The 27,697-nt window shown below is 38.9% G+C and overlaps 1 protein-coding gene across 1 annotated transcript in view; it reads right to left on the reverse strand.

The window, feature by feature from the left end:
* Positions 1 to 23,072, reverse strand: part of ldah (lipid droplet associated hydrolase) — a 68,149-nt gene extending 45,077 nt beyond the window's left edge. Inside the window, exons 1-2 of the mRNA XM_017694412.2 lie at positions 22,929 to 23,072; positions 21,026 to 21,214 (exon numbers count right to left, since the gene is read on the reverse strand). Coding sequence (XP_017549901.1) covers positions 21,026 to 21,214; positions 22,929 to 23,010 — 271 coding nt within the window. The 5' untranslated portion in view covers positions 23,011 to 23,072. The remainder of the gene's footprint in view (positions 1 to 21,025; positions 21,215 to 22,928) is intronic.
* Positions 23,073 to 27,697: the final 4,625 nt, after the last annotated feature.

The following is a 27,697-nucleotide window of genomic DNA, read 5'->3' on the forward strand; positions in this document are numbered from 1 at the left end:
AGGTTTTCATTTACTTCCACCCACCTGCTGGTTTCCATTGACATAACGGAGACAAAGGCTCCAGGTACGAACTATACAGGTTAAGACATATGGCAAAACATGAAGGTGTGAACATGCAGTGCAACTTTAATGTCCCCAAGCATGAGCTGTTGTGTGTTAAATTGCCGACTGTAGAAAAGTGTCCTGGTGAGCCCAGATGCGCTGTTAACGTTAAAGGTGTGACGTTAAAAGACCCAGCAGGCCATGACAAAGCAAAGTAAGGCATGCAAAAACTACAGAACATCTAAATGGAAAAAAGAGAGGATGTAGCAGATTTATTAATTCTGCAAAAAATGGTTAAAAGTATGGCCAAAATACATGCTCTTAGATGGCAACATATTTCTGTCCATTTTTCATAGATAGCAGCAGGTCACGTAATGTCAGAAACCACGTAAGCAAGCCTATTTGAGTATAGCTAACACTGTATTACAGTTTGAGGCAAGTGTGTAATGATTTAGGTATGTAGCTTGTACAATGGCATGTATGCCTTCCATTATTTTAGCATAATTAGCCTTGTAGCTACAGTTCAAAGCTAAAGCAGCAGACTTTAGACATCAAATACTTCTTGGCAAATTGACCAAAATAAGCAAAATTGAGTACTTTTTTCATTTTTCATTACCGAAATGTTCTTTCAAAGAGAAAATCAAGAGGTTTTGCTACTTTTGGTATGCTATTTCTGTTAATGTGCAAGACAAGAGGAGCTTCTCTTGGTGTTCCAAGTCAGGTGTTGAAGGCTTTAATTACCCAACGGCAGCAGAGACTAAACCACAAATGGGGAGTCCTGTTCCAGGTCTGATGATGTAGTGCTGCTGGCTTTAACAGATGAGGCCAAGTGTGAGTGAGAGCAGATAGGAAAACAGAATCACTGATAGACAGATGCAGAACAATGGGCACACTGTCAATGTGGTCAAAACCAACATGTGCAGGCACTCTTTGAGTGCATCAACAGGGTACAGCCTCAAAATACAGTAAGTCATGTGTACGTGTGTGTTTGTGTGAATGACTAAGTGAATGTATCATGAGTAACATGAGTCCATGTATGCCAGCATCACAGCAAAAAGAATCGAACAAGTCCACTGACGTTTTGCGCATAGTTAATGAGAAAAAATACCAATTTGAGGAAAACTTCACAAAGAAAATAGCATCACGCAGTAGACAAGCTATTTTAGAGCTGTGGTATGCTGGAGGCACTGACTAACATCCGTCTCGTGTCCACTTAAGGCCTTCGTAATTCTCAGCACAGTGAGTCAGTAGGCCAGCTAAGACTACAGGCAGAATAAAGGAGCAAAACAATCCCAGGTGCAAACTCCTACACAGAAGGCTAAATATTAAGTGGACAACATGGGAAGAATAACACCACACTTGCAAGTATGTTCACAATATACAATATACATCATGATTTTCTTTTTTTTTCTGAGGTTTGTGGAAGTCGGAATGGACAAATTGCAAGAGCAAAGAAGTAGTGCCATTACGCAGCAAAATGAAGAACACACAATTTCCCATCTCACTTTTTTTATTTTCATCTGTTCAAGTGAGAATTATAAACAAACAACTCAAAACTTTCCAATAAACATTTCTGACATCTAAAAAAAAAAAATAATAATCAGTGACCAATATAGCCACCCTTCTTTTCAATAACAGCGATAAGCCTTCCATTCATGGAGTCAGTTTCTTGATCTGTTGACGATCAACTTTTTGTGCAGCAGCAACCACGGCCTCCCAGGCAGTGTTCAGAGAGGTGTACGGTTTTCCTTCCTCTTAAATTTCCTATTTAAGAACTGCCCACAAGTTCTCAATTGGGTTCAGGTCAGGTGAGGAAGGGGGCCATGTCATAAGTTTTAATGCCTTTACTGGCGAGCCATGCAGCGGAGTACTTGGATGCATGTGATGGAGCATTGTCCTGCATAAAAATCATGGTCTTTTTGAAAGATGCAGATTCTTCCTGTACCACTGCTTAAAGAAAATGTCTTCTAAAAACTGTCAGTAGGCTTTGGAGTTGATTTTGAGCCCATCTTCAACCCGAAAAGCTCCAACCAGTTCATCTTTAATAATACCAGTCCATACCAGCACCCCACCTCCACCTTGCTGGCGTCTGACTCGAAGTGGAGCTCTGTCCCGTTACTGATCCAGCCACGGGCCCATCCATCTGGTCCGTCAAGAGTCACTCTCATTTCATCAGTCCATAAAACCTTTGAAAAATCTGTCTTCAGACTCTTCTTGGACCAGTCTAGACACTTCAGCTTATGTGTCTTGTTCAGTGGTGGTCGGGTTTCAGCCTTCCTTACCTTGGCCATGTCTCTCAGCGCTGAACATCTGGTACTTCTTGGTACTGCAGGTAGGTTGCAGTTCTGGAATATGACAGAACTGGAAAATAATGGGTTCCTGGTAGCTTCACGCTTGATTCTTCTCAAATCCTTGGCAGTTATTTTGCGTCTTTTTTTCTCAGCATGTTTCTTGCGACCCTGTTGACTATTTGCAACAAAACGTTTGATGGTTCTGTGATCACACCCCAATATCTTAGCAATTTCAAGAGTGCTGCGTGCATCTGAGAGACTTTTGGTAATTTTTTGACTTTTCACAGTCAGTTAAATCTCTTTTTTGGCCAATTTTGCCTAAAGAAAAAAGCTGCCTAATAATTATGCACACCTTGATATAGTGTGTTGACCTCCTTAGGCCACACCCTCCCTCATTACACAGATACACATCACCTGCTATGCTTAAATCCATTAAGGATTCAAGTTCATCCAGCTTGGTGTTAGAAAATATGCCTAAAAATGATAATATGGTCAAAATACTCACTTGCCTAATATTTGTGCACACAGTGTATAGACATAGACACACACACACACACACACACACACACACACACACACACACACACACACACTATATTGCCGAAAGTACTCGCTCATCTGTCTTTACATGCATATGAACTTGAGTTACAGCCCATTCTTAATTCATAGGGTTTATGATACGAATATGCTGGCAGCCCACCCTTTGCAGCTTTAACAGCTTCAACTATTCTGGGAAGGCTTTCCACAAGGTTTAGGAGTGTGTTCATTTCTGACCATTCTTCTACAAGAAGTGCATTTGTGGGGTCAGATACTGATGCTGAACGAGAAGATCTGGCTCGCAGTCTCCGCTCTAATTCATCCCAAAGGTTTTCTACTGGGTTGAGGTCAGGACTCTGTGCAGGCCAGTCAGGTTCCTCCATGACTTTATGGACCTTGTTCTGTGCACTGGTGCACAGTCATGTTGGAACAGGAAGGGGCCATCCCCAAACTGTTCCCACAAAGTTGGTAGCACGAAATTGACCAAAATCTCTTGGTCTGGTGAAACATTAAGGGTTCCTTTCACTGGAACTAATGGGCTGAGCCCAACTCCTGAAAAACAACCCCACACCATAATCCCTTCTCCACTAAACTTTACACTTGGCACAATGCAGTCAGACAAGTACCGTTCTCCTGGCAACCGCCAAACCCAGACTCGTCCATTGGATTGCCAGACGAAGAAGCATGATTAGTCCCCCCAGAGTACACGTCCTCACTGCTCTAGAATCCAGTGGCGGCGCTTTACATCACTGCATTCAACGCATTGCATTGCGCTTGGTGATGTAAGGCTTGGATGCAGCTGCTCGGCCATGGAAACCTATTCCATGAAGCTCTCTATGCTGTTCTTGAGCTAATCTGAAGGCCACATGAAGTCTGGAGATCTGTATTGACTGCAGAAAGTTGGCGGCTTCTGTGCACTATGTGCCTCAGCATCCACTGACTCTGTCATTTTACATGGCCTACCATTTTGCGGCTGAGTTGCTGTCGTTCCCAATCACTTCCACTTTGTTATAATACCACTGACAGTTGACTGTGGAATATTTAGTAGGGAGGAAATTACAAGACTAGACTTGTTGCACAAGTGGCATCCTATCACGGTACCATGCTGGAATTAACTGAGCTCCTGAGAGCGACCCATTCTTTCACAAATGTTTGTAGAAGCAGTCTGCAGGCCTAGATGCTTGGTTTATACACCTGTGGCTATGGAAGTGATTGGAACACCTGAATTCAAAGATTTGGATGGGTGAGTGAATACTTTTGGATATGTGTGTGTGTGTGTGTGTGTGTACACACAAATGAGCAACTTTATTAAAGCCATCTCCTTGTTTCTGCACTGTTCATTTTAACAGCTCCACTTATCATATATGTGCACTTTGTAGTTCTGCAATTACAGATTGTAGCCCATCTGTTGCTCTGAAATTTTTTTAGCCCACTTTTACCTTATTCTTCAATGGTCAGGACCCCTTAGGAGCACCACAGAGGCATTATTTGGGTGGTGAATCACTCTGAGCACTAACGTGGTGATGGCGTGTTTGTGTGCACTGCGGTGGTACGAGAAGATTAGACATGGCAGTGCTGCTGAAGTTTTTAAAAACTGTTTAATGGTAGCTCATATGTATGCACAGTTTGTGTTGGTCATCCTCTAGTCCTTCACAGGATGCTGTTGGCTGGATATTTTTGGTTGGTGGGTTACACTCCTAAACTAAAACACTAAAACACCACCACCACGTCCGTGTCACTGCAGTGCTGAGAATGATCTAATAATACCCAAATAATACGTGCTTTGAGGGGGTCCTGAGCATTGAAGAACAGGATAAAAGGAGGGCTAACAAAGTATGCAGAGAAACAGATGGACTACAGTCTGTAATTTTAGAACTGAAAAGTGCACCTATGCAGGAAGTGGAGATGATAAAATGGACAGAAAAAAAAGGTGGTTTTAAAGAACTGGCCACATAAATCAAGTCAAAGATTGTTATTCTGAAAGAATCCTCAATGGACAGTGTAATAAAGGCCAAAACAAGACTTAGGGTTAATCTAGCATAGCTGTAGGAGAACTGGGCCAGTAATACACATTTGTTTTAATTCGCAGCAGATTCAAGTTATGGGAGCCATCAGTGTCGGCTGATGGCTGTTACAGACAGTCAACACAAAATTCTTTTCCTTTGAAGTAACACTGAAGCAGTGGAGCAGCATGTTATGCAGTGGGAGCGTGTTCTCCAGCTGTTTTTGGTGCTTGAGAACGCCTTAAAGCAAACAGAGACACTTTACAAGCAGCTTAATGACATCAATGACAACAATACAAAACCTCTAAACAAGAGGCTGTGTGGGCAGGAGGAAACACAAAGACTTCAAGAGAACAGCCGTGACATGCAAGCAGTAGTCTTTGTTTGAACCCCAAACTACTGTAAGCTTGATATTTGTGGCTTTGAGACTTGCAACAGTTTCTTGTCTTGTTTTGATATTTTCATTCAAATATCCTGATTCATTAATCAGAAAACGGAACACAGCTGCTTAAAGCACATTGCCCAATGCCTTTATGTGCAGGCCTGCAAGGATGTTTGTGCTAGTGAGAAAGCCTCTTAATCTACATCATATTAGGGACATTCTGTGGACAATAAAGAATTTGCTGAAAAGGAACTTTTTCCATTAATAACCCATGCCGAATCAATCAAGAATGTAAATCGTTCACCACCTCCTTGTTTTGTTTACATTCCCTGAAGAATTTTGCCTGTCTCTTCCATTTGTAAACACATTAGCATTACTGCTGACATGCTTGACAGAATATGGCTTTTCATTCACTTCAGAGCCAGCAGTAGTCATACTGCAGCACGGAAGACACATGGCTGTTTGAAAGTGAAATATGTCACTCCAGACATTCCACATATGAACTGAGGATGACATTAACAAAAGAGCTGCACAACTTGCTGACAGTGTCAGTGATGAAACAAAAAAACCCCAACATTAGGCAGGCTGTAAAATACAGTTAAACGGACAGTACAGGTCAGGAGGTATATATTCCCTGCCATAAAACAACATAAGACCCCATAGAAGACTCCATACAGAACCCAAGAAGAGAAAGAACACAGCACATATAAAGTAATATTAATTAAGTTTATGCACACAAAAGCCTGCCTTGACAAGTTCAAGAAATGGGATAAAACCAAAACCTGTACAAAAACTCATCGGCTTATTGCACAAAAGCATTATTTTCAGAACGCTCAAGCATCTGCCACTTTGCCCCTTGATGTCCATGACGCTGTTGTGAAAATGATTTTCTATTCTATTTCATTATACAGTACAATGACATAGTAGCATATAACAAGTTTCAGTCACTAATATCTATCACAAGGGCACCGACTGTTCCAAATGGTCCTGGCACACATAAAGCACAGCTCATTATATATATCACCATTAGTCTTTGACAAATATGACAAAACACTACTTTGCAAAGGAATAACACTACAGTGAGAAGTACACAAATCCATCATTAATGACTGGATTTTGAGGGCATCATTTTGTAGCCAATGACATGTCCAAACATGGAACTCTGGGTCTACGCCGGTTTTCAGTCCAAACCACAAAAGCTATGAGTTTCTACTTGAACCCTCTGTTCTGTCTTGTGGAATCAACTAAATGAACCTTTGTGTGTCATTATGTCATTTAACTTGTTTAGTCACACTTTAGTGGGTACCATCTGCTACACTGCTGTTTGATAGGGTTTAGATTCAGGGACCTTGCAGACAACTGAAGCAAAGAAAACTCGCCATAGGAACTATCTTGCTGGAGGCTTCCATCTAAATGTGTATAAACTCACCAATGTTCAGCTACATCTACAAATCAGTCTACATCAAACTTTTTAACTCTGGTGCAATTTTTCAGCACAACATTTTTGCATACTCTAAAGACACTGGCAGGGGTTCATGAGCTACACCTCTATTACTGAAGCACATCCTCTCCTCAGTCCTTTAGTGGTCCTCCTGTCCTCTTCCAGTCCCTGAAGCTGAGGTTGACCAGGCTTAGATCATGTATACTGATAGGGCTGTGGGGAGCAGGCAGGCAGCAAGGGCCAGCAGCAGCCCTCCTGAACCCTCTTCAACCTGATTAAATCCATTTGTATGTTTGCATTCATGCTGAGGGCTTCCAAATCTTTCCCAGATGAGCCCCCACATGCTCAAAGCTGGTGCTGCTCCAGGCTCATGCTATTGGAAATGACAAGTCACCACAATAAAGTCCACTCTCTCCTTCTCATGGCCCAGACAGAATCAAAGGACTTCCTCAAACAGTGAACTGTCACACGCGCACCCACGTGTATCTTCTATATCCGTCTTCTGAGTGGTGGGGGTGGAGGAGGATGAGGAATAGAGACAAGCACATAGAGTTAGTAATATAAGCTGCAACTAACCACTGTTTCTATTACTGATTAAGCTAATTATTGTATGCTTTTTGACTAGTACCTTTAAGACCTCTAAGATTTAAGTCATAGCACCACCAGCTGTGCAACTACTGATTTCTTCTTTCTCAATTTCTGCCGTTCTCAACACTTCCTGTGGTATACTGCTATCTGTCTGCACAACCATAGGTAACTAGTAACAAATTACTTTTACACAGCTACATGAACTTAAGGAAATATGTTGACAGACGAGTATTTCTGTAAGTATTTTCAGATGGCAATAACTATATTCAGGTACATTTGTGAGGAAAGAACATTATCATTTTATTTTAGAACAAAAAAAATCCCAATAGAGAAGAATAAACTCCAGGAAACCTATACTGACAAATGCTACATGTAATAAGAAGTTCCAGAGGAGTTCTACAGACACTTGATACTTGAGTTTTTTGGACCTGATACCTGATGCTGGGTTACTTTTATCAGACATAAAAATGGTGAGAGGTTTAGAAACCAATCACCTGCATTTACGCTTGTGGTACTGTTCCTATGAGTTTGTAGTGATTTTTTTCATGAAAATTCTTTTTGCATTTTGATGTACTTTGAGACTAAAACACATGGGTAATTGCTATGGAATCATTTTATTTGCTGAGCTCAACACATATGTAAAAATAATTCATGTCCAAAATTGTATTGTTTTCTAGACATTTTAAAAATCTGTTGCTTACTGTACCAAAGTCAAAAAGTTGGCACAAACCATCTTTTAAGACCCCACATCTATTATAAATAGAGGTCATTTTTAAACACTTGCCTGTTATGTACTCTGTTAAAAAAACATATACTGGCTCCTTAATAGTGTGCCATGCTTGTACCCCGATGATCCCCATTAGCAATGTTATTTACTAACAGCTGCGTAGATCTCGTAGTGGTGACAATAATTTCAAACATAGACAAAGTGTAAACTAGCTGCCTTCATTGCTAGCAATGATAATTTACACATATTAGTCTTTGCCCACCTTTTGAAAGCTTCTGAAGAAAGAATACGTGAAAATGAAACTTACTTTACTACTCACAGAACTTCATCCTTAGTCTTGAAGTAATAATACTTGTACTTGAGTGTGGGTTTAGGCTACCCATTTTTCATGTATCATCTAAATTTTACAGTATTACAGCGCTCTTCTGTTTCAAAATAGCACACAGAATTTTTACCATTAACATCATCAATGTCTACTGGACTTTGTCAGCTAATTACTGCAGCTTGCTTGCGCAGTAACAGCTGCTCCACCCTGGAACACAATGTGCAAGCAGGTGAAGTCATGCAACCAAGACACTCAGGACTATATGAGTGAACAATGCGGTGTTTAATTGTGTGCTCACAGGAGCTGGGTACTCAGGAACTGTCCTCAGCCCGAGTTTCTCTTTTCTTTAAATCTGAGTGAATATTTCCCAACAAAATGGTAACAGAAAACAAGAATCTTGCCCGTTTCTGTGCAGGAAGAAAGAATGTAAAGAGGCATTCTTGCTATATTCTTGAAAAAAGAAGACAGAAGCATGAGCTATCTTCTCTTCTCCCCCACAATATCATTTCTCTCTTTCTTGTGGGTTCATAAATTCAGAGCTGTTGTGCTGGAACATTAAACAGATACCCCTGCCTGCCGTCTCTGACCCCGAGGCTGCCTGGACTACCACGCCACTGACGTAGCCCTGCAGGTGCACAGCCCGCTCTCTGTCACACTTTCTTTCCAACGTGCGCACACGCACACAAAGTGAGCACTAAATCAACTGATATAGGTTAACTGAACGGTGACGTGTGACCCATGAGGTCTTTACAGGATGAAATACATTGTCAAATTTGGCATAAGTGTAAAGTCTTCTGCAATGAATACTGTGGATAACAGCCACTCAAACTTGGGAAATAATGCTAAATTCACCAGTTGAACATAAACTGCTCTCGTTTGACTAATACCAACAGCCACTGATGGTGCAGAAAGTAAAGCAGAACTGCAGGCACAGATTTGGTTCGCTAAAGAAATCCACCTTTGAGACATTGAGGGCCCAAGCAGGTGCTGGAATTCTTTATCATGGACAGTGTGTGGAGTCCTCTTTAATGAATTGGCTCTTAACATGCCAAAGAGCCTATCCATCTTGAGGAAGGAGGAGAACAAGTGAAAATGCTTTATTGACTCTGGCAAACATGCAGACAAGGGTCACTATGGTCAGAATTTCTGATAGACTACTTTCTCTGAAGGCTCTTCTCTTGGATTCATGGGTCTGTGTGGTAACAGAAAAGGGCAGGACTGCAGAAGATTATTTCTAAAGTGGCCTGACGTCTCTTTATGACATGGAATGAAACTGGCTCAAATCAGTAAAGAGTCAAAGAAAGTCATAACAAATAATTTATCAATACTATTAACACAGTGGATAGTTGTTCTTCAACAACACCAAAACATGCTGTTAAAAAAAGAAAAAAAGAGTTTAAAACAAGTTATTGTAACTTAACAGTCTATACTGTAAAGCTGCAATTAAAGGTTTGCAGATAAAAGTTGTCCTCAGCTGACTCTAACATTGAATCATTCGGCTAGTTTTTAATCTCATGTTTTCCCTTTGAAAGCTATTCTCCATCACTCAATCCTTCTATCAGTTCTCCTTAAGGTAAGAGGTAAAAAGGTTACTGGGATCCGAGGATGGACTGGCAATCAAATATAACCTCCAGGTAACATTCCGCCTAAAATCTCAGCAATGCATGAAAATACTAGGACATAACCTTTACTGGCATGCTTGTCTTAACTCTTTCTGCACTGGCCAATGCAAGCAAGGCAAATTTCAAATACAGCAGTACCACAGGCATGCTTAGTTGTTTGGACTTTACAATATATGTGTTGTTAACCATTATTACAATTGATGTTTTCTACACTAATATTGCAGAAGGGTGCAAATGTGCAAATAAGACCTCCAAGTAATGTGCTGAATAAATGTTAACAGACGTTAAAGATGAGTGTTTTGTAGGTATCAATCAAAGCATTCACTGAACTCAAATTTTAAGCAGGTTACACAGTTTTAAGCAGTTAAACAAGGGTGCACAACTACTGATTTTTTTCTTGCTGATCATTCAAACAGCAGGTGATTAGCTAACTAGTCATCAATACAACTACATTAAAAGAAAAGCAGTCATAACACACATAAAACATGGCTTGGGATTGTCGTACTGTAACTAGCATGGTTGTCCCTGAAAAAGATGGAGTCTAAAAGGCAGCATATGTAGCTCCAATATGTGTTCAGTGGTAACTGTTCTCTTGTGGTTTCAGCCTTGCCCTTTACACTCAGAGACTTCTTGGCATTGCCTGAATCTTTTGATATCATGCACTGTAGAGGGTAAAATATCCAAATACTCAAATACTCCTTTTTTTTAAACTTGGATTTTTGCTGAGGCATTTTTGGCATTAAGTACTACATCTTTCCTGGATGCTACTTTTGTATCCAAGTATCGAGGCTCTGTCTTAAACTGCCCCCGTGCCAGAACATCAGCATGAATTTCAGAAAGAGGGTACACTCACCGGCCACTTTATTAGGTACACTAGGTACTTGCTAGTAAAGAGTTGGACCCCCTTTTGCCTTCAGAACTGCCTTAATTCTTCGTGGCATACTTTCAACAAGGTGTTGGAAACATTCCTCAGAGATTTTGGTTGGTTATTTGAGTTACTGTTGCCTTTCTATCGTCTCGAACCAGTCTGCCCATTCTCCTCTGACCTCTCACATCAACAAGGCATTTTCGTCCACACAACTGCCGCTCACTGGATATTTTCCTTTTTCCGACCATTCTCTGTAAACCCTAGAGATGGTTATGTGTGAAAATCCCAGTAGATCAGCAGTTTCTGAAATACTCAGACCAGCCCATGTGGCACCAACAATCATACCACGTTCAAAGTCACTTAAATCACCTTTCTTCCCCCATTCTGATGCTCGGTCTGCACTTCAGCAAGTTGTCTTGACCACCTCCACATGCCTAAATGCATTGAGTTGCAGCCATGTGATTGGCCAATTAGCTATTTGTGTTAACAGGCAACTGAACATTACACCGTTCTTAATCTCAATACAAGTCAAAGTAGTTTGATAAATCACTTTTCTGTTTTTATTTGCATTTTACCTATTGCTTCAACTGTTCTGGAGTGTGATACTTTGGACTTTGTGCTTGGACGAAAAACTGTTGGCTGTCCTGCTGGCTGTTCACACTGTTTTTTTATTGACTGTATAATTCATTACTAAACTCAGGCACAATCTTTGACTAACTGATTTCTGCCCACAGCACTGACTAGTGGATTTATTAGTAGGCTAGTCAAATAGTCAATGCAATGCTTGGTATGCATCTGTAGTTTAATATATTGCAAGGGATATCACAGTCGCACTACATGGCAATGTAATTGCAATATGGTAATCTGTCTCTATTATATTTTTAAACTGCTCACCTGTAGCAATGGATGGATATTAAGTGCTTGAGTAAAACAACTAGCAACAGAGCCAAGTGTGACACAAAAAAGTGTGGGCAGACCTGCTTACTTCATGCGTGAAGAGTGATGAGCGCTGCACTACATTTAGTTTCCATATCCCAAGAAAAATGGAAAAGCTTTGGAAAAACTTACAAATATAAAGGAGAAGGAAGAAAAAAAAACATACATGTATACTTCAACCCTGTATTAAGAACATTATTTTTGGATTAATTACGCAAGGCCTTGGTCCTTTCAGTCTTCAGCAACTGGGAAAAAGAGGGGGCAAAGCAAGGCAGCACATATGTAGCATATAAGGGGCAGAGGAAAGACTAGAAGGAATCTTTGTAAGATTATTACGAATTATCAAACAATGTGATACTGAAGGCTATTGGATACAGCTGCTTGGACGAAAAGAGTGCTCTGCACAGCAGGTTCCTATAAATCCAAACCATCTGTGGAAACCATCCCCAGCCCATTGAACATCTTTACGGCTTTAACATGAGCTATAATAAGTTACTCTCCTCTCACCCCAACAAATTACGAAGAGCTTAACAATTTTGTCCAAATGTAAAGTACTAAATTCTCAAATGATCTTGAATGCTGGATCCATTCTATAGCAGCAACAGAGTAGTAGCTAGTAGTTTGCCATATGCATTCACATCAAAAATATTAACAGCTGGCAGTCTCTGTGTTCAGAGTGCTATGAGAAGTATGCTGTGATTCTGAACATGAAAGATTTCAAAGTACTTGCTGATTTTTTCTTTGAAAAGAGGCATAAAACACTTTCTAGAAACACATGTATTTATATTTTTGTATAAAAGGTCAAATTTCTCTCAAAACAACTGCCGAAAGCTGTTGCCATCCACTGGTCCAACAAATCAACAGGGGCAGTATATATTTAAAATTTACTGCAGCCAGCAAAAATGTCAGTTCATCTGGGCACAAAGCCTATCTCTCTCCCCATTAATGGAATTCAATCTCATTGGAGAGACTCACATCTAGGCTGAAAGGCTGAAATGACCTGTGTTTAGTCTGATAAGAGCAGAGATAGGTAGAGATACTCTGCATGGAACTCGAAATGTTGTACATAACAAGCTGTTAAACTTATCAGCCCAACAAGGTTAAAACTTTGAACTATAACCTATATTCATTAAAGAAATGCTTTGTTTTTTACTTATTTAATTCCTTATATTTTACATTGTTATATTTCTCATTCTGATAACATACAACAATCTTAATCATCTAAAAGTTTAGCATTGTGACGTTCATGAATATAGCAAAATACGATGCTCAAATACACACTTGCTCTAAAATACTATTAATGACTGCTGATCAATGGCACTTCTGGGAAATCAAGTTCTGGCTAGCAAGTATGGACATGCCATAAGCAAGAGGTAACATCTGATGATCACAGGACTGAATAAATTATGTGGTTAACATAAACCACTATCCAATAAGCATGACCATTCTGCTTTAGTCTTTTATTCATCTGAAGGCTGCTTGGCTCAGTACCTGGGTACTCTATCCTCTCCATTGTACAGACTTATTGTAGCAGATTAAAACAGCAGCACCTGTGCGGACATGAGACGCTGGGGAGGGTGAAGTGACTCTGGCAAGACGATGGTGATTATTGCTGTTATCTCTGGGGAAAAGGGCACAGGCTCTACAATAACAGTCCTTACGCATGGGCTCTCTGCAAGCCATAAAGAGTCCATTCAGTACAATGCTCAGTGACATTCAGAGCTGAAGAAAAGTGGCCACTCACCACAACTTGTGTTAAGGTCATCGGCCTTAGCAGGCTTTCTCTTAGTGACACCTGTTGCTGGAAGGGGTATAAGGTATGCTGGTAGAACAGTGAATACCACTATGACGTTGTCTGACAATATGGATATTATGAAAATGGTGAAGTACGAACAGCATTACCCACAAATGCAAATTAAACAGGAACTTCAACAACTTAAATTACTCTTATGAAGTGAACAAATGGCCCAACATGCCTAAACATTTATTGCAAAAACAACCTTTTTCACCACCACAAAAATCTGCAACAAAGAAAAAGCTTTTACTCAGGAGGAAAAATAAAAATACACCAACATATTGTAAGCATGCACTGCTGTAAGTCACCCTGTAAATCCTGAAATAGTCATTTGAAAATCAGACAGCGAGTCAGATTTTTCTGTGGGCTTTCGGACCACAACACATGTCTTTACATATTAACTTCACACACGGGCTTAAAATGGTCTGACTTGATATTTACGTCTCAATGCAAAAATCAATATTAGACTGATGAATATAGGATGACAATAGTAGGTAATTCACTTACGTCTCACAAGACACGTCCTTCACCAAAGAGTCCTCTTTGAATACTCTGTCAACATGCTGACAATCACTAGATTCATCCGCCTGAGGCATGGAATCAACAAGTGCTTAAATGTGCATGATGGACATTATTAGGAGCAAATAGGACTGTTTGTGACAGAACTTATTATGCTATTCTATTTTTGCTCATAGACAGAGAGCTGTTGACAGAACAGTACAGGAGTTCTTAGTAAAGACACAGGGCAAAGACACAGCGTCATAGTTAATTTAATTAATTCAATGAGAAAGCAACCAGACTGAACATGTGTGTGAGCTGTTTAAAAACACACTGAATCATGAACACAAGACTTCTTGGTTATGAGAAATGGGTTACATAAAACTGAAGCACTCGTTTGTGTCTTTAGAACTATAAACTCATTGTAATGCCAGATCATTAATGATGCATCACATGATCACATCCAGCTAAAATGTGAGAATCATGGGATTTTTTTTACACATCCCTTCTGCTAAAAATGCACTGGCTTGTTTCATCAGTCAACTCTCAGAAACATCATTCAGCTCTTACTGTAATAAAGCTTTTCGAATAGGCCATATGAGAAAGTACAGCTGACTCAATCTTAGACAACTGAGCTGTTGCATTTCATCCCTTAAGTTAAGACATTAAGCTTAACTTTCCTTCATATTAGACATTTTTGAACAGGCCTCAGGGTAGCCATATCCAGAGCCATAATAATTCACATTTATCAGGGCTTTACAACTGACCTAAACAACACAATCATAACTCTGGGAATAAGCCTTGATTATCATGGTCTGTAAAATGCTTTACCTCCACTAGTACTGGCCAAAAATGGATATCTTAGTATAAATAGTTTGACAATAGTTGACAGTATCAGTATAACACACTGTATACAGTGGAGGAAATAATTATTTGATGCCTCGTTGATTTCGTAAGTTTGCCCACTGACAAAAAAATTAACAGTCTTTAATTTTAGTGGCAGGTTTATTTTAACAGTGAGAGATAGAATATCGAAAAGAAAATGGAGAAAATCACTTTATAGAAAATAAATTGATTTGCATTTCATTGAGTGAAATAAGAATTTGATCCCCTAGCAAAACAAGACCCTTGTTGGCAAGCACAGAGGTTTCTTGTAGTTCATGACCAGGTTTGCACACATATCAGGAGGAATTTTAGTCCACTACTCTTTGCAGATCATCTCTAAATCCTTAAGGTTTTGAGGCTGTCACACTTGGCAACTCAAACCTGCAGCTCCCTCCACAGATTTTCTATGGGATTAAGGTCCGGAGACTGGCTAGGCCACTCCATGACCTTAATGTGCTTCTTCTTGAGCCACTCCTTTGTTGCCTTGGCTGTATGTCTTGGGTCATTGTTGTGCTGGAAGACAACCCATTTTCAGTGTCCTGGCGGAGGGAAGGAGGTTTTCACTCTGGATTTTACGGTACATGAAACACCCCCAAACACCCCCAAAGCATAACGTTTCCACCTCCATGCTTGACGGTGAGGATGGAGTTCTTGGGGTGATAGTCAGCATTTCTCTTCCTCCAAACACGGTAAGTTGAGTTGATGCCAAAGAGCTCGATTTTGGTCTCATCTGACCACAGCACCTTCTCCCAAGCACTCTCTTAATCATTCAGGTGTTCACTGGCAGATGACTTCAGACAGGCCTGCACATGTGCCTACCTTGCGGGCACAGCAGGATTTTAATCCATTACGGCGTAGTGTGTTACCAATTGTTTTCTTGGTGACTGTGGTCCCAGCTGCCTTGAGATCATTAACAAGCTCCTCCTGCGTAGTTGTTCTCACCTCTCTCATGATCATTGATACCCCACAAGGTGAGATCTTGCGTGGAGCCCCAGACCAAGGTCGACTGATGGTCATTTTGTGTTTCTTCCATTTTCGAACAATTACACCAACAGTTGTCTCCTTCTCCCCCGGCTTCTTGCTTGTGGTTTTGTTGCCCATTCCAGCTTTGTGCAGGTCTACAATCTTGTCCCTGATATCCTTAGACAGCTCTTTGGTCTTGCCCATGGTGGTGAGGTTGGAGTCTGATTGATTGATCCTGTGGACAGGTGTCTTTTATACAGGTGACAAGTTGAGACAGGTGTCTTATTGCAGGTGATGAATTGAAATTAGGAATATCTAACCGGTCTGTGAGAGCCAGAACTCTTAATGGTTGGTAGGGGATCAAATACTTATTTCACTCAATGAAATTCAAATCAATTTATATATTTTCTATAATGTGTTTTTCTGGATTTTCTTTTTGATATTCTATCTCTCACTGTTAAAACAAACCTAACATTAAAATTACAGACGGTTCAATTCTTTGGCAGTGAGCCAACTTACAAAATCAGCGAGGGATCAAATAATTATTTCCTCCACTCTATACATTTTGAAAGAAAACATTTTATTTTTTTCCTCCTCAAATTTTGCCAATTTAGACTTTTCCTCCATTTCCACCCATGGTTAGGACTCCCCCCAATTCCACAATATCTCCAACACTAGGAGTGCGAAAGCTAGCACAGATTTCCTCTGAGATCACCTCTCTTCGAACTGCCGTTAACGCGATGTCATTGGACAGCTGAACACGCTAGGAGAAAAGTGCCAACTGCCAGTTCTGTTACAACAGCTAACAGATGCCTGCGCTAGCTAGTATCAGGCTAAGTGATAATATGAGGCAAAATCTATTTAATGACATACAGACAAACCTCTGTCAATACTACTTTCTGTTAACAATGCTAAATATTGAGTCACGTCTGAATTTCTACAAAGCAGAAGGAGAAGCAGTTACATTTTGGGAGGTGTTCTGTTGAATGTATGCGACTGCTGAGACATTTAAACCATAACAGGAAATTCAAATAAGAAGCCAACCTTAGCTCTGTCGAATTTCTGAAGTCATCTGGATCATATGTGCATCTCAGATAATTGTGCCTCGGACCATCAGACAGTGCTGGAATTTGGAAAATATTACAATCAATCATGCTTCGGTACCAGCTGATCTATGGCTTGTTGCATACAAGGCTGGGAGACCGAGACCTTGTCTGATGCAACTGACCGAGTCTGGCAGCTCATCAGCCAGGCTTCATGTGAGGATAAGGCAAACCCCAAAAGACCGTCAATTCCTTCATTCCTGCTGCCCCAAAAAGTGAACTACTTTGGATACAACGGCAAGACAGCAAGAGGTGAACAACGGTTGATCTGCTGAACTTTCATTTTCATTTGGAACATGAATGAAACATCTCTGGCTCAGCCTAGATGTCAACTAATTTTAGTGTGGGTTGTATTTCATGTTACATCGTGTTACTTTTAATTTGTCTATGTATTAAATGCACACAAGGTATATTCTGTAATTATACAGTCAAATTCACATACATTTCCTACGACTTACAAAAGAAACATCTTTTCTATCCTATCTATTTTCTATCCTGCCCTAGGACCCAACCCATATATCAACTGATTGGTGTCAGTAGCATCGGCAGGATTCATACATGTGACATCATGACAACAGAACAAAACCTTAGCGTCATTATTGAATTATTACAGCTGGTATTATATTTCTCATATTTTTCTGGTTTGTTTGTATTACTTGATATGTCAAAGGGATTATTCATTTATTTCTATATTTACTTTTTTCTTCTTCCTTTTTTTTTTTTAACTTGATCAGTGGTGGGTTTATGGGTGCCATGTGGGTGGGGAATGTTGGGGGGTTGAGTGCTCCATTTTGTTTATGTGTGTTTTGTTGCCTATTGTATTTGATATTACATTGGAGCTTTATCTTTAAAACAAAAACATTTGAGCTCTAAACTAAAGAAAAAAAACCTTATAAGCTTGTCTCCTAGACAAGATAAGCTGTACTGCTAAATTTGAACATAAAACACCCTCATGGTGAACAAAACAAAAACATATTACATACATACAGTCCTTCACTTTAGCATCGAGAGATAACATGTTGTAAAACACAGAAAAAAAGCATTTACTATGAAAAGAACTGATGAAAAAATAAGAAAATAAGAAGCAATTAACAGAACAAAGAATTCAAGGTAACCCTGTCCTCAGTGATGCATTAAATCCAGAGTTCCTGAGGTAAAATCTCCATCATTACAAATAAAAGATAAAAAAGATTCATTACTATTAAAGGTTTCTTTATTTTCTTACGTCATTTACTTTTGCCCTTATATAGCAACCATGTTTCATAAAATATTCGTCTCCTTTAACAGAAAATGTTTAGTATTTATTAGTAAGGCTAACTAGCCACTGTTAATTAACATTAGCTACCCTTGCTAGCTGGCTTTCATACACTTTGACTCCTTTCACACCTAGTTTGTTGGCAGAGAACTAACATGTCTGGGAAACTGTACCGGATACTCAGTGATTAGCTAACGTTGTAAACGTTGTTAGTGGTAGTTAACGTTGTAAAAAATCCACAGGAAAAGAATCTAAAGAATATATGGCTAATCCTATGCTGCATATTCACTAACATTTCCATATTTTATTAGCAATACAGTTGAATTGATCACCATTGGTTAAAAAGTAGTGAGGTTCTCTCTCTCATGAGGAAGGAGCAGTTTTCTCCTCTAATCTCCTCTAATATTTGACTGGCAAACTCTCTGCTGCAGCTGTGAGCAGTGGAGAAACAGGTAAAATACCCAGCCTGCATGCTCGGAAATACAGAAAAAAAATGACAGTGAAAAATCTGTTAAAACGGCTTTCTGATACTGTCATTTTAAACAATGACAATACAAATCCTACAACAGCAGCAATTGTACTGCTACAAAATAAACATTCAATATAAAAAAACACACATAGCAGATGTCTTATAGAAAAAATATCATCAACTGATGGAGTAATTAAATTTGTCGAAACGGTATTAACTGCCCTATCTATCAACAAATCTACCAACAAATGCTTTCTTTCTTAGCAACTGCTGTGAGGTAGCACAAGAACACTGGCAGAAAAAAAAATTACTTGGGTTTTGTCAAAATAGGTGCAGCTTGCTCCATAATTATTAGAACCCTATGGAAAGATGGATCAAAAACAGAAAAATGTTAAAAAACCATCTTTGAGGTTGTACATATAAGAGAAATGTCTACCTGAGTGTTCAGGAATTCATAAGTGATTATCCTCGACTTCCTGTCTCACTGGAGTGTAAACACATGGACCTTTGTTTTTGAATTGCTACATGTGACATCCTGAATGGGACACACTGGAAAAATTCATAGAAGGATGAAGGACATAAAGATCCTCAATACAGTGTCTGTGGAATTCGCTTGGCAAAATAAGCCTCACTCAAAGGAGGAAAAAAAAAAAGATTAAGACTTTTCTAATCCTGTGAACGATCGATGATACACTAAATATACCGTTGGACCTCTCAAAGCTCACGTATAAAACACAACAGTATTTTTAGCTTGTAAAATGTGCTCCTGAGCCACACAGCTTTTCCATAAGGTCACTCCACTTGAAGCCTCTGTTAGGGGGAAAGTGGTAGCCCGTCCCTCCATTTTCCACTGGGGCTTTCCTCGTGAACTGAAGCCAAATTTAACAAGGTAGATCCGTGTCTTATGGCTCTGCTCCTATTCATATGCCCTCCATGTGCTGAGGTGCGTAATGTCTGACTCATTCGTCCACCTGTGGACCAACCCGTGATTCCTGCGCAGCTCTGGTCTGCTCCATGAGTTGTGTTTGTTTATATCTTGGCAACGAAAATTGACCATGCTCTGAGACAGGTTTATTTGGTACTTCATCTTAATGATGGAGGTGAGGTCATATGCTTTGAAGTTTTGAGTTCATAAAGTCATTCTTAAAGATTTGGATGGTAACCAGAAAACGGAACGTGACATGTATAGCTGCGATTGTTTCCTGCAAGAAAAGACTGGTGCTGATATTTTTAACTGGTGCAACTGGTTTAACTCCATGTCTGCTTTGCTAAAGCTGATGCTGTTGGGTTTTATTTCTTTGTATCCATTACTTGATCTTTCACTCACTGTCCTGGACAGACTAAATGAGTCATTACAAAAGGCAAATAAACCAAATCAGCTTTAGTCTTTCCAAATAGTATTAACTGCCCTATCTATGCTCCACCCACAAATGCTTTCTTTCTTAGCAACTGCTGCGAGGTTGCACAAGAACACTGGCAAAAAAAATCAACTTGAGTTTTGTCAAAATATGTGCAGCAATTTACATAATTATTAGCACCCTATGGAAAGATAAACATTTTTTAAAAATTTAAAAAACAGAAAAATGTTTAAAAAAAAAAAGTCTTTGAGGTTAATTAGCTCAATTTCGCACGGAAAATAGAAAAGTCCACCTGAGTGTTCAGGAACTCATAAGTGATCGTCCATGACTTCCTGTTTCACTGGAGTATAAATAGGAGGTGGCACAGAGGCCAAATGCATTCATCAAAATGGGGTAGATCAGAGAACACACAAAAATGAAATCAAAAACATGACATGCCTTAAAAAGAGTTTAAAACTGGAGCTCTAGTGAAGTTGCCTGGAAACGGTTACACGTGTATTTTACTCCCACATACAGTGAGAGGGAAATGTTCAGCAAATCACTGTTGGAGATGCGAAATGGATTTTTGTAGAGTTAGGAATTTTTCCCAAGAATTCAACCCCAGTTGGCTACATAAAGGACAACCGTATTACCCACTATTCTATACCAACCACCAGGTAAGCTTTACCAGCCAACCACCTCCATTAAAGGTCAGAGTTCTCTCATACTTTAGCTAATTAATTAGCTGATCTAATTCATTACAATGCTGAAGTCACCTACTATGTATGTGAGATGGTCGTCTGCATGTTGCAGCCTTTTGCCAGTATTGTAATACCAATTATATTAAGCTAACAAAGATACTAATAAAAAATATTACCCAACTAAAATTCGAAACATTAAACATTAACATAGAATTTGTGTCATTCTACAGTGTTGAAGTGATATTGGTTTTGCTTACCTGGAATGATGAGAATGAGCACTCTGGGTGGATTAAAGGTTTTGGCAGCAGCATGAAGGTCCTTGGGCCCATATTTAAGCAGCTCAGTGAGTGCACCTCTACAGTAGATATGTTCCATAGAGGCGTCCTCTCTAAAGCTTTCAGACTTAGGACTGCACATCGCCTCAGCTGAATCAGCACGGCCAGGTGCTGGAACAAAACATACATAAACAAATGGAAACTGAGGTACACTTAGGTTTTATGGCTGTTAATTTTTCCACATGTAGGCAACACCAACTGAATGTAATTTCCAGATGCAGACTGAGCTCATGAAAAATACAGAGCCGCCACTTCACATTGACAAGGTAATCTTTGGGGAAATTTTTAAATGTAAAAAATAATAGAGCCAACAGACTACCATCTATAACCATGTGTAAAGAGCAAAAGAGTGGAAGCAGTGGAAGCTCACCACTTCCTGCGAAGGAAAACATCTGCTGTTATAATGCAAAACAAGTATGCCCTATGCTCTATTTTTTAGTTTATCAATCAGTATCTATCAGTATCTCAATGTTGGTCTTTGCAATACTGATGTCACACAAGATAAAAGGCAATATGCAAACAAACTTTCTAATCAAGGTCAATATGTTTTATGATGCTGTGAGCATCCTGGTCAGAGGACCTTACTTAGACGTACAGAGATATTCATACAAAAAAAATTGGTCAAAATAATGCAGTGATATCTTTCTTTCAATTAATTCCTATTTTTTATTCATTTTATTTCTAGCACCTGATTTAGCATGAACAAATCCCAGTTTGGCCCATTAAGGCACAAACTGGATTATTTAATATTGTGAATTTTGGTTAACAGAAAGTACTGGGAATGTGTGTCATGTGTCCACTTAGCCCACCCTGTGTGAGCTTCAAATTTGAAAAACAGCTAGGAAAAACTGTCCAGAAAAATAGGCCATCAGCCATTTTCCATGTTCTTCTCCGAAAGAGCTATGCCTTGTCCCTACCATGCAAGACTGACCATGACCAAAGAATTCTACCATTATTTACGCCAATCATTCATACGATCTGCATCTCAGTTACCCTACATAAATATTCATGTGATGTGATATTGCCTATAAAAATCAGCCAAAAAAAAATCTAAATGTACAATAGAGGAAAACTTTTCTTCAAAACAAAACATACAAATGCAAAAAAATAACTTGATATGAATGATACACAACATTTTCAGTGTTTCTGTGGAACAATCTCTGCACTAAACCACTGACAGGGAAGCAATATGTGAACTGAGACAACAGTGGGAATGACTTCTTTCATGACCTTCATAAATTCAAGTTTGGTCCATAAGACCAAAAAAAGACATGAAGGAAACGGCAATCCATGCACTAGCTTACATTTCCCTCCAGCTCGCTCAGCCTCATTTATTAGGAACGGTGAGAAGTCAAAATCCTCCATTAATGAAAAATGAAGAAGTGTGAGCTGAAAACAGCCATGAATAGCGTATCTAAATCATACTGAATTACAGAGAGATGGGCGGCCATGAGCAGCAGAGGAGCTTTTATGCTCCTTCATTCATTTAAAGAAAACAGTGGAGTTATTAACAGCACATTGGTCCAGAGGACAAGAAACAGCAACTGCATTAAGGCAATAAATGGAACTTACACGAACGTTCAGGCCACTTATACTACGGATTGTGACATTAACATAACATTATCAAACAAACTAAACGAGCAGTCCACTCACTGTGTTAATGTCTGTTGCTGTCAGTGCTGCCAGGTGATGTTTCACTGACAGCAGTCAGACGGGAGACTGACAGACAGTAAATCGACACTCAGATAAGCAGATTACACACGTGAAGCTAGCCTTAGCTGCCGCGTTAGCTCGCCAGGTTATAATTCATAATGACACTCCTTACCGAGAAGGACGTCTGCGTCTTTTTGGGCCGCGAGAACGTTTCTACCCCGTGTTTTAAGAAGAGCGATCAGCCGCCTCCTCATCGAGAAAATGATGACTGACAACACGAATCCTGCTTGCGCTTCTTCTGCCTCTTTGCACTGTTACTACAAGGTTGACACTCGGTACTGCCACCGGCTGTTCGGAGGCAGCAGCTGAAGTTCTTCAACTTTTATTAATGTTGTGGTTGCACCGTCCAGTGTGGAAGCCCGTTTCTGCCACAGGATCGATACAAAAAAACAGGAAGGTAAGAAATGGGATTTTCTGACCTTTTAAAATATAAAGTCTGTAACTGTTTTGATATTTTGTATGTAATGATGATGTTTGTTTGTTAATTGTAAACTGTTATATTTTTGTTAAAATAAAGTTTCTTTAAAAAAAAAAAAAAAAAAAAAAAAGAAAAATACACAGCCATTTACTATCTCATTATTATGACTTGCTTTTTTCATATTTGCAGTGGTGGACAGTAACTAAGTAAATGTAATTCGTTACTGTACTTAAGTAGTTTTTTTTTACTTTTTTGACTTTTTTGACTTTTTCCTCCACTACATTTAGAGAAATCTGTCGTTCCTTTTGGTTTCTGTGTGTATAAAAAGTGTAACATGTCAAAACAAAAGAAGTGCAAAGCCAGAACACCAATCAGGGCACAGCGGTCACTTTGTTCTGAGCTTGTTTTGACCTGTTGGACATACTGACACAGTGCAAGCACACAGTTCAAGGTCAGTGCAGCAGAGTAAAAATTTGGGAGCACATACGTCCCTAAATGATGAACTAACCCAACTTTGTGTAAATAGATCACAGTATAGAAATATGTACATGCAGCTGTGACTGGCATGTTTCTTTTTTTCTGAATTAATACAAACACTTTCATTTTATAATAAATTAATTTGTTAGTTTGTGTATGAACAGTCCTACAGATCAATATAGTAAAGGAAGCTTATTTGTGATGCGGTGTTTAAAGCCAGTTTTTATTAAACTTAGAAAGTAATCTTAAACTGAAACTTTGCTTGTTTGTAAAAGTGATTTCAGAGCCACTCAATTCTACCTGATGGAAACCGTTTGCCTTCAGTGTTCTGTGCTTATGATCAATTTAATAGACGTCAGCATCACTAATTAATGACGTTCTATTAAAAGGCTGGTTTACCAAGAGAGACGGTGGAGGATTTTCACCTAAAATGAGTTCATGAAGCGAGTCTTGTTACAAAAATGATAAGAGGACATCAGAGCCATAATTAATCTTTTAGTACTTTTACTTTCGATAGTTAAGTACATTTGAAGGCAAGTACTTTTGTACTTTTACTCAAGTTGAGGTCTAGAGTAAGGACTTCTACTTTTACTGGAGTAATATTTTACTGTGGGTATCTCTACTTTAACTCAAGTACATGATTTGTGTATTTTGTCCACCTCTGCATATTTGTGATTTAGTATCTCATAAAAAGTGAGATTCAATCTCATAATTATGACTAGTATCTCATAGTAATGTCTTATGTTAATTGCTTTCTCATAGTTCATGATAACTATTACTTATTTTCTCATAATTTAAACTTAATATCTCATAATTCTGACTTAGTGTCTAATAATTATGAAAACAATTCTCATTATTATGATAGCAAGTAGCTAACCCACCTGGAGATAGACCAGCTTTGCCTTTACAACACCTGAAACAAACAAAAGCTAACATGCTAACTTAGCTTGTTAGCTTACTGAATGCTGATTAGCATTACTTGAATTATTCAAGATTCACTTGCGCTACGCTGCACTACCTTAAACATTCAAACTTAATAATGTTAAGACACAAATATAATACACACTAAATAGATCCATATGTAATAGTCATACACATATTGCATTCATTTTATATGTTAGCCCAGTGTCATCAACAGAAATAACATTCAGAAATGACATTTCTGAAACACAGGAATGTTGAGGGGTTTTTTGTTTGGGTCTGTTACCCTAGTGATAATGAATATGTTCATTTTTCAAAATCTTGCAGACTTCACATGCCTAATTCCAGCGAAGTTCAATGAAATATCACCAAATTCAGAAACGTTGACTGCTGTCACTGTCACACACACCTTTAACAGAATCAACAAAAAGCCAATGTCCAAATGTCCAACAGTCCAAATGTCCAGATTGTTGCACTCTGCAATGTATGCCACACTTTGTGCATGTAGAAGTAAATGTCTACTGTTTTAGTTTTACCTTTCACAAAATGAACCTTCTAGAAGGACATACATACAAAAACATTTCTGAAATACATACAGGATGATCCAGAAACAGTGTTTCTTTTGGTCATAAAGGTGGTTTGTTGCTTGGTTTTGTTTATGACAAGTTAAATAAAACATTAAATTAACTGATCATTCAATACAAAAACTGAGCTCTGTGGAAACACAAGTGAGAACTAGAATGCATGGGGAAAATGTCCAGTTTAAACAGCATTCTACTAGAATTCTAGAAAAGACCCACATTTAATGACTATCAGACATTGTCAAGTACACTTGTGATCATAAAATGGAAAATAGCTATGATTTTCATTTTAAAATCTGCTGTTTTGGATAATAGACCACTACACTGTTAAATATTAATAGTGTACTTTACACATTTTTAAGCAAATTTATTTATTTTTGAACAAACTTTACTCAAATGTTTTAGGTTTCCAGAACATAAATGTAACTTTTGATCTTGAACTTTTTACCTGATAATTGCATAATTAAGAATCGATAATTTACTTAAAGTCAATTTGTAGACTTACCTTGAAATTAATTAGCTAATTTACCTAAAAACGTAAGTCGCCACACTTTTGTAAAGTAAACTCCAAGTTTAAGTTTACAGTATGTAGCATTACTTAAACTGTCAGTTTAAACAGAAAACTGAACAACACAAATAGACACTCAGGCTTCCATTCATTGTGCATTATACAGCCTATAGTGTAATACTTTCTCATCAACTTCCTGTCTCAGCAGCTCCCTATTTCCAAAATATGCGGAATAATGTGTCCCAACATAATCAACAGCAGTTCTCATGATTAAAGCGAAGGCTTGGCCAAAAATCAAATTTACACAACTTCCCCCTTACCCCAAATGCAGTCAGTCAGCCAAAAAATGTTTGTTGTCTGAAGTTTCCTTCTTTAGTTTTGCACTGGAGCTACAAGGCTAATGTAATGGAAGTAATGGAAGCTTAACCTACCAATAAGCACTGTGCAGATATCAGCCCTGAATCATCCACATCATAAAACCACACTGAGTTGTTGAGAGATCTCTAATATACTTGCTTGTGGGCTTATTTTATATTATATGACATATTGTTATTAATAAAAACAGACAAAAGCGTGGACAAAAATCAGACTTCAGGATATCTAGTTCTACTGTTTTTAGCCATGCAATACTTTCACCCGTTTTCAAAGATAACAGTACGTCTGTGTCAGAAATCACATAAGAAAATCTTTTTGAGATTTCTTGAAACATTTTTAGGCAACAGTGTGAAGATTTATGTACGTGATTACTTCAGACACCAAATGGGTCTTGGCTGATGGACTGCATGTATAATTAGGAGAAAATTTTAATTTGTGTTTTGGCAAAACTGTTGCTTTAAGGAAATTTTAAAGAGCTTTGTCACATGACTGTACACTCTAGACCAGTGGTCACTAACCCTCTTCCTGGAGATTTACTTTCCTGCAGATTTTAGCTCCAACCTGCATCAAACATGTTGCCCCCTCCCTTACCACACACTAATGCATTTAATTCTGAGGCTTCTGAAGAAGGAGCTTCTGAAGTAGGAACTACACTCTGCGGGAAGATAGACCTCCAGGACCAGAGTTGGCGACCACTGCTCCAGACTCAAGATGACTCCTCTGCCACGAGGTATCATTTACCTTATACATGAGTCACTAAGCCTGAAGGTGCACAATGTCAGGACCATCTAATGATGTGCACCAGCTGTGTTAAATCAGGGCTGGAACTAGGTCAAGGTGGTAGAACTCCATTGTTGTAACTTTTTTTGTAACTTTTCCTTATAAGAGAGATCTATAAAGGTCTATGAGGAATATACTTAACCCTTGTGTGGTGTTCACGTTGTTTTTTGTAACTCAATTAGTCTTAATTTAGTCTTTTAAATCAGTGCAGTCATAAGAATTTATGTAAAAATACCAGATGTTTAAAATACCTCCTTTAGCAGCTGTAGCCAGTCAGCAGTCTGTCCATGTTGTCCACCCTCACACACAACCTCACATATACAGGGTACGGCTGATGAATGGCTGATTTGGGTCCAGGTACAAGCCAAAGGCGAGCACCATTGATCATCACAGCCATGATGTTGTTGCTTTTATACAACAGTTCTGCCAAACAAAGAAAAAGGAGGAACACAGCAATAAAGCTACTTGTCTGATTAACTTGAATATTGTTTTGTTCTAGCTAGTCTGTAAAGAATTTTAAAGCCCATCTTGTTTGTCAGATTATATTCTGTTAGTTTCTATCTGACTGCAGTTATTTTGCCTTCACAGATGTTAATTAAACATTTGCTTAAAGGCAATGACACACTGATGTAGGCCTAGTACTGCTGTCACACCTCTCTTTAGAATCTGACGACATGGGTTGCAGGTCAAATAGTAATTTTATGGAAGTTCTCTAATGTATCCATTCTGTGTAGGTGTTAAAGTAGAAACTTAGTCCTGGTTAGCTACAGTGTAGCAATTGGGGTTCAACAAAATGATGCAGTTATTTTTTCACAACCAGA

Source organism: Pygocentrus nattereri, chromosome 10 (genome assembly GCF_015220715.1).
Source record: "Pygocentrus nattereri isolate fPygNat1 chromosome 10, fPygNat1.pri, whole genome shotgun sequence".
NCBI lineage: Eukaryota > Metazoa > Chordata > Actinopteri > Characiformes > Serrasalmidae > Pygocentrus > Pygocentrus nattereri.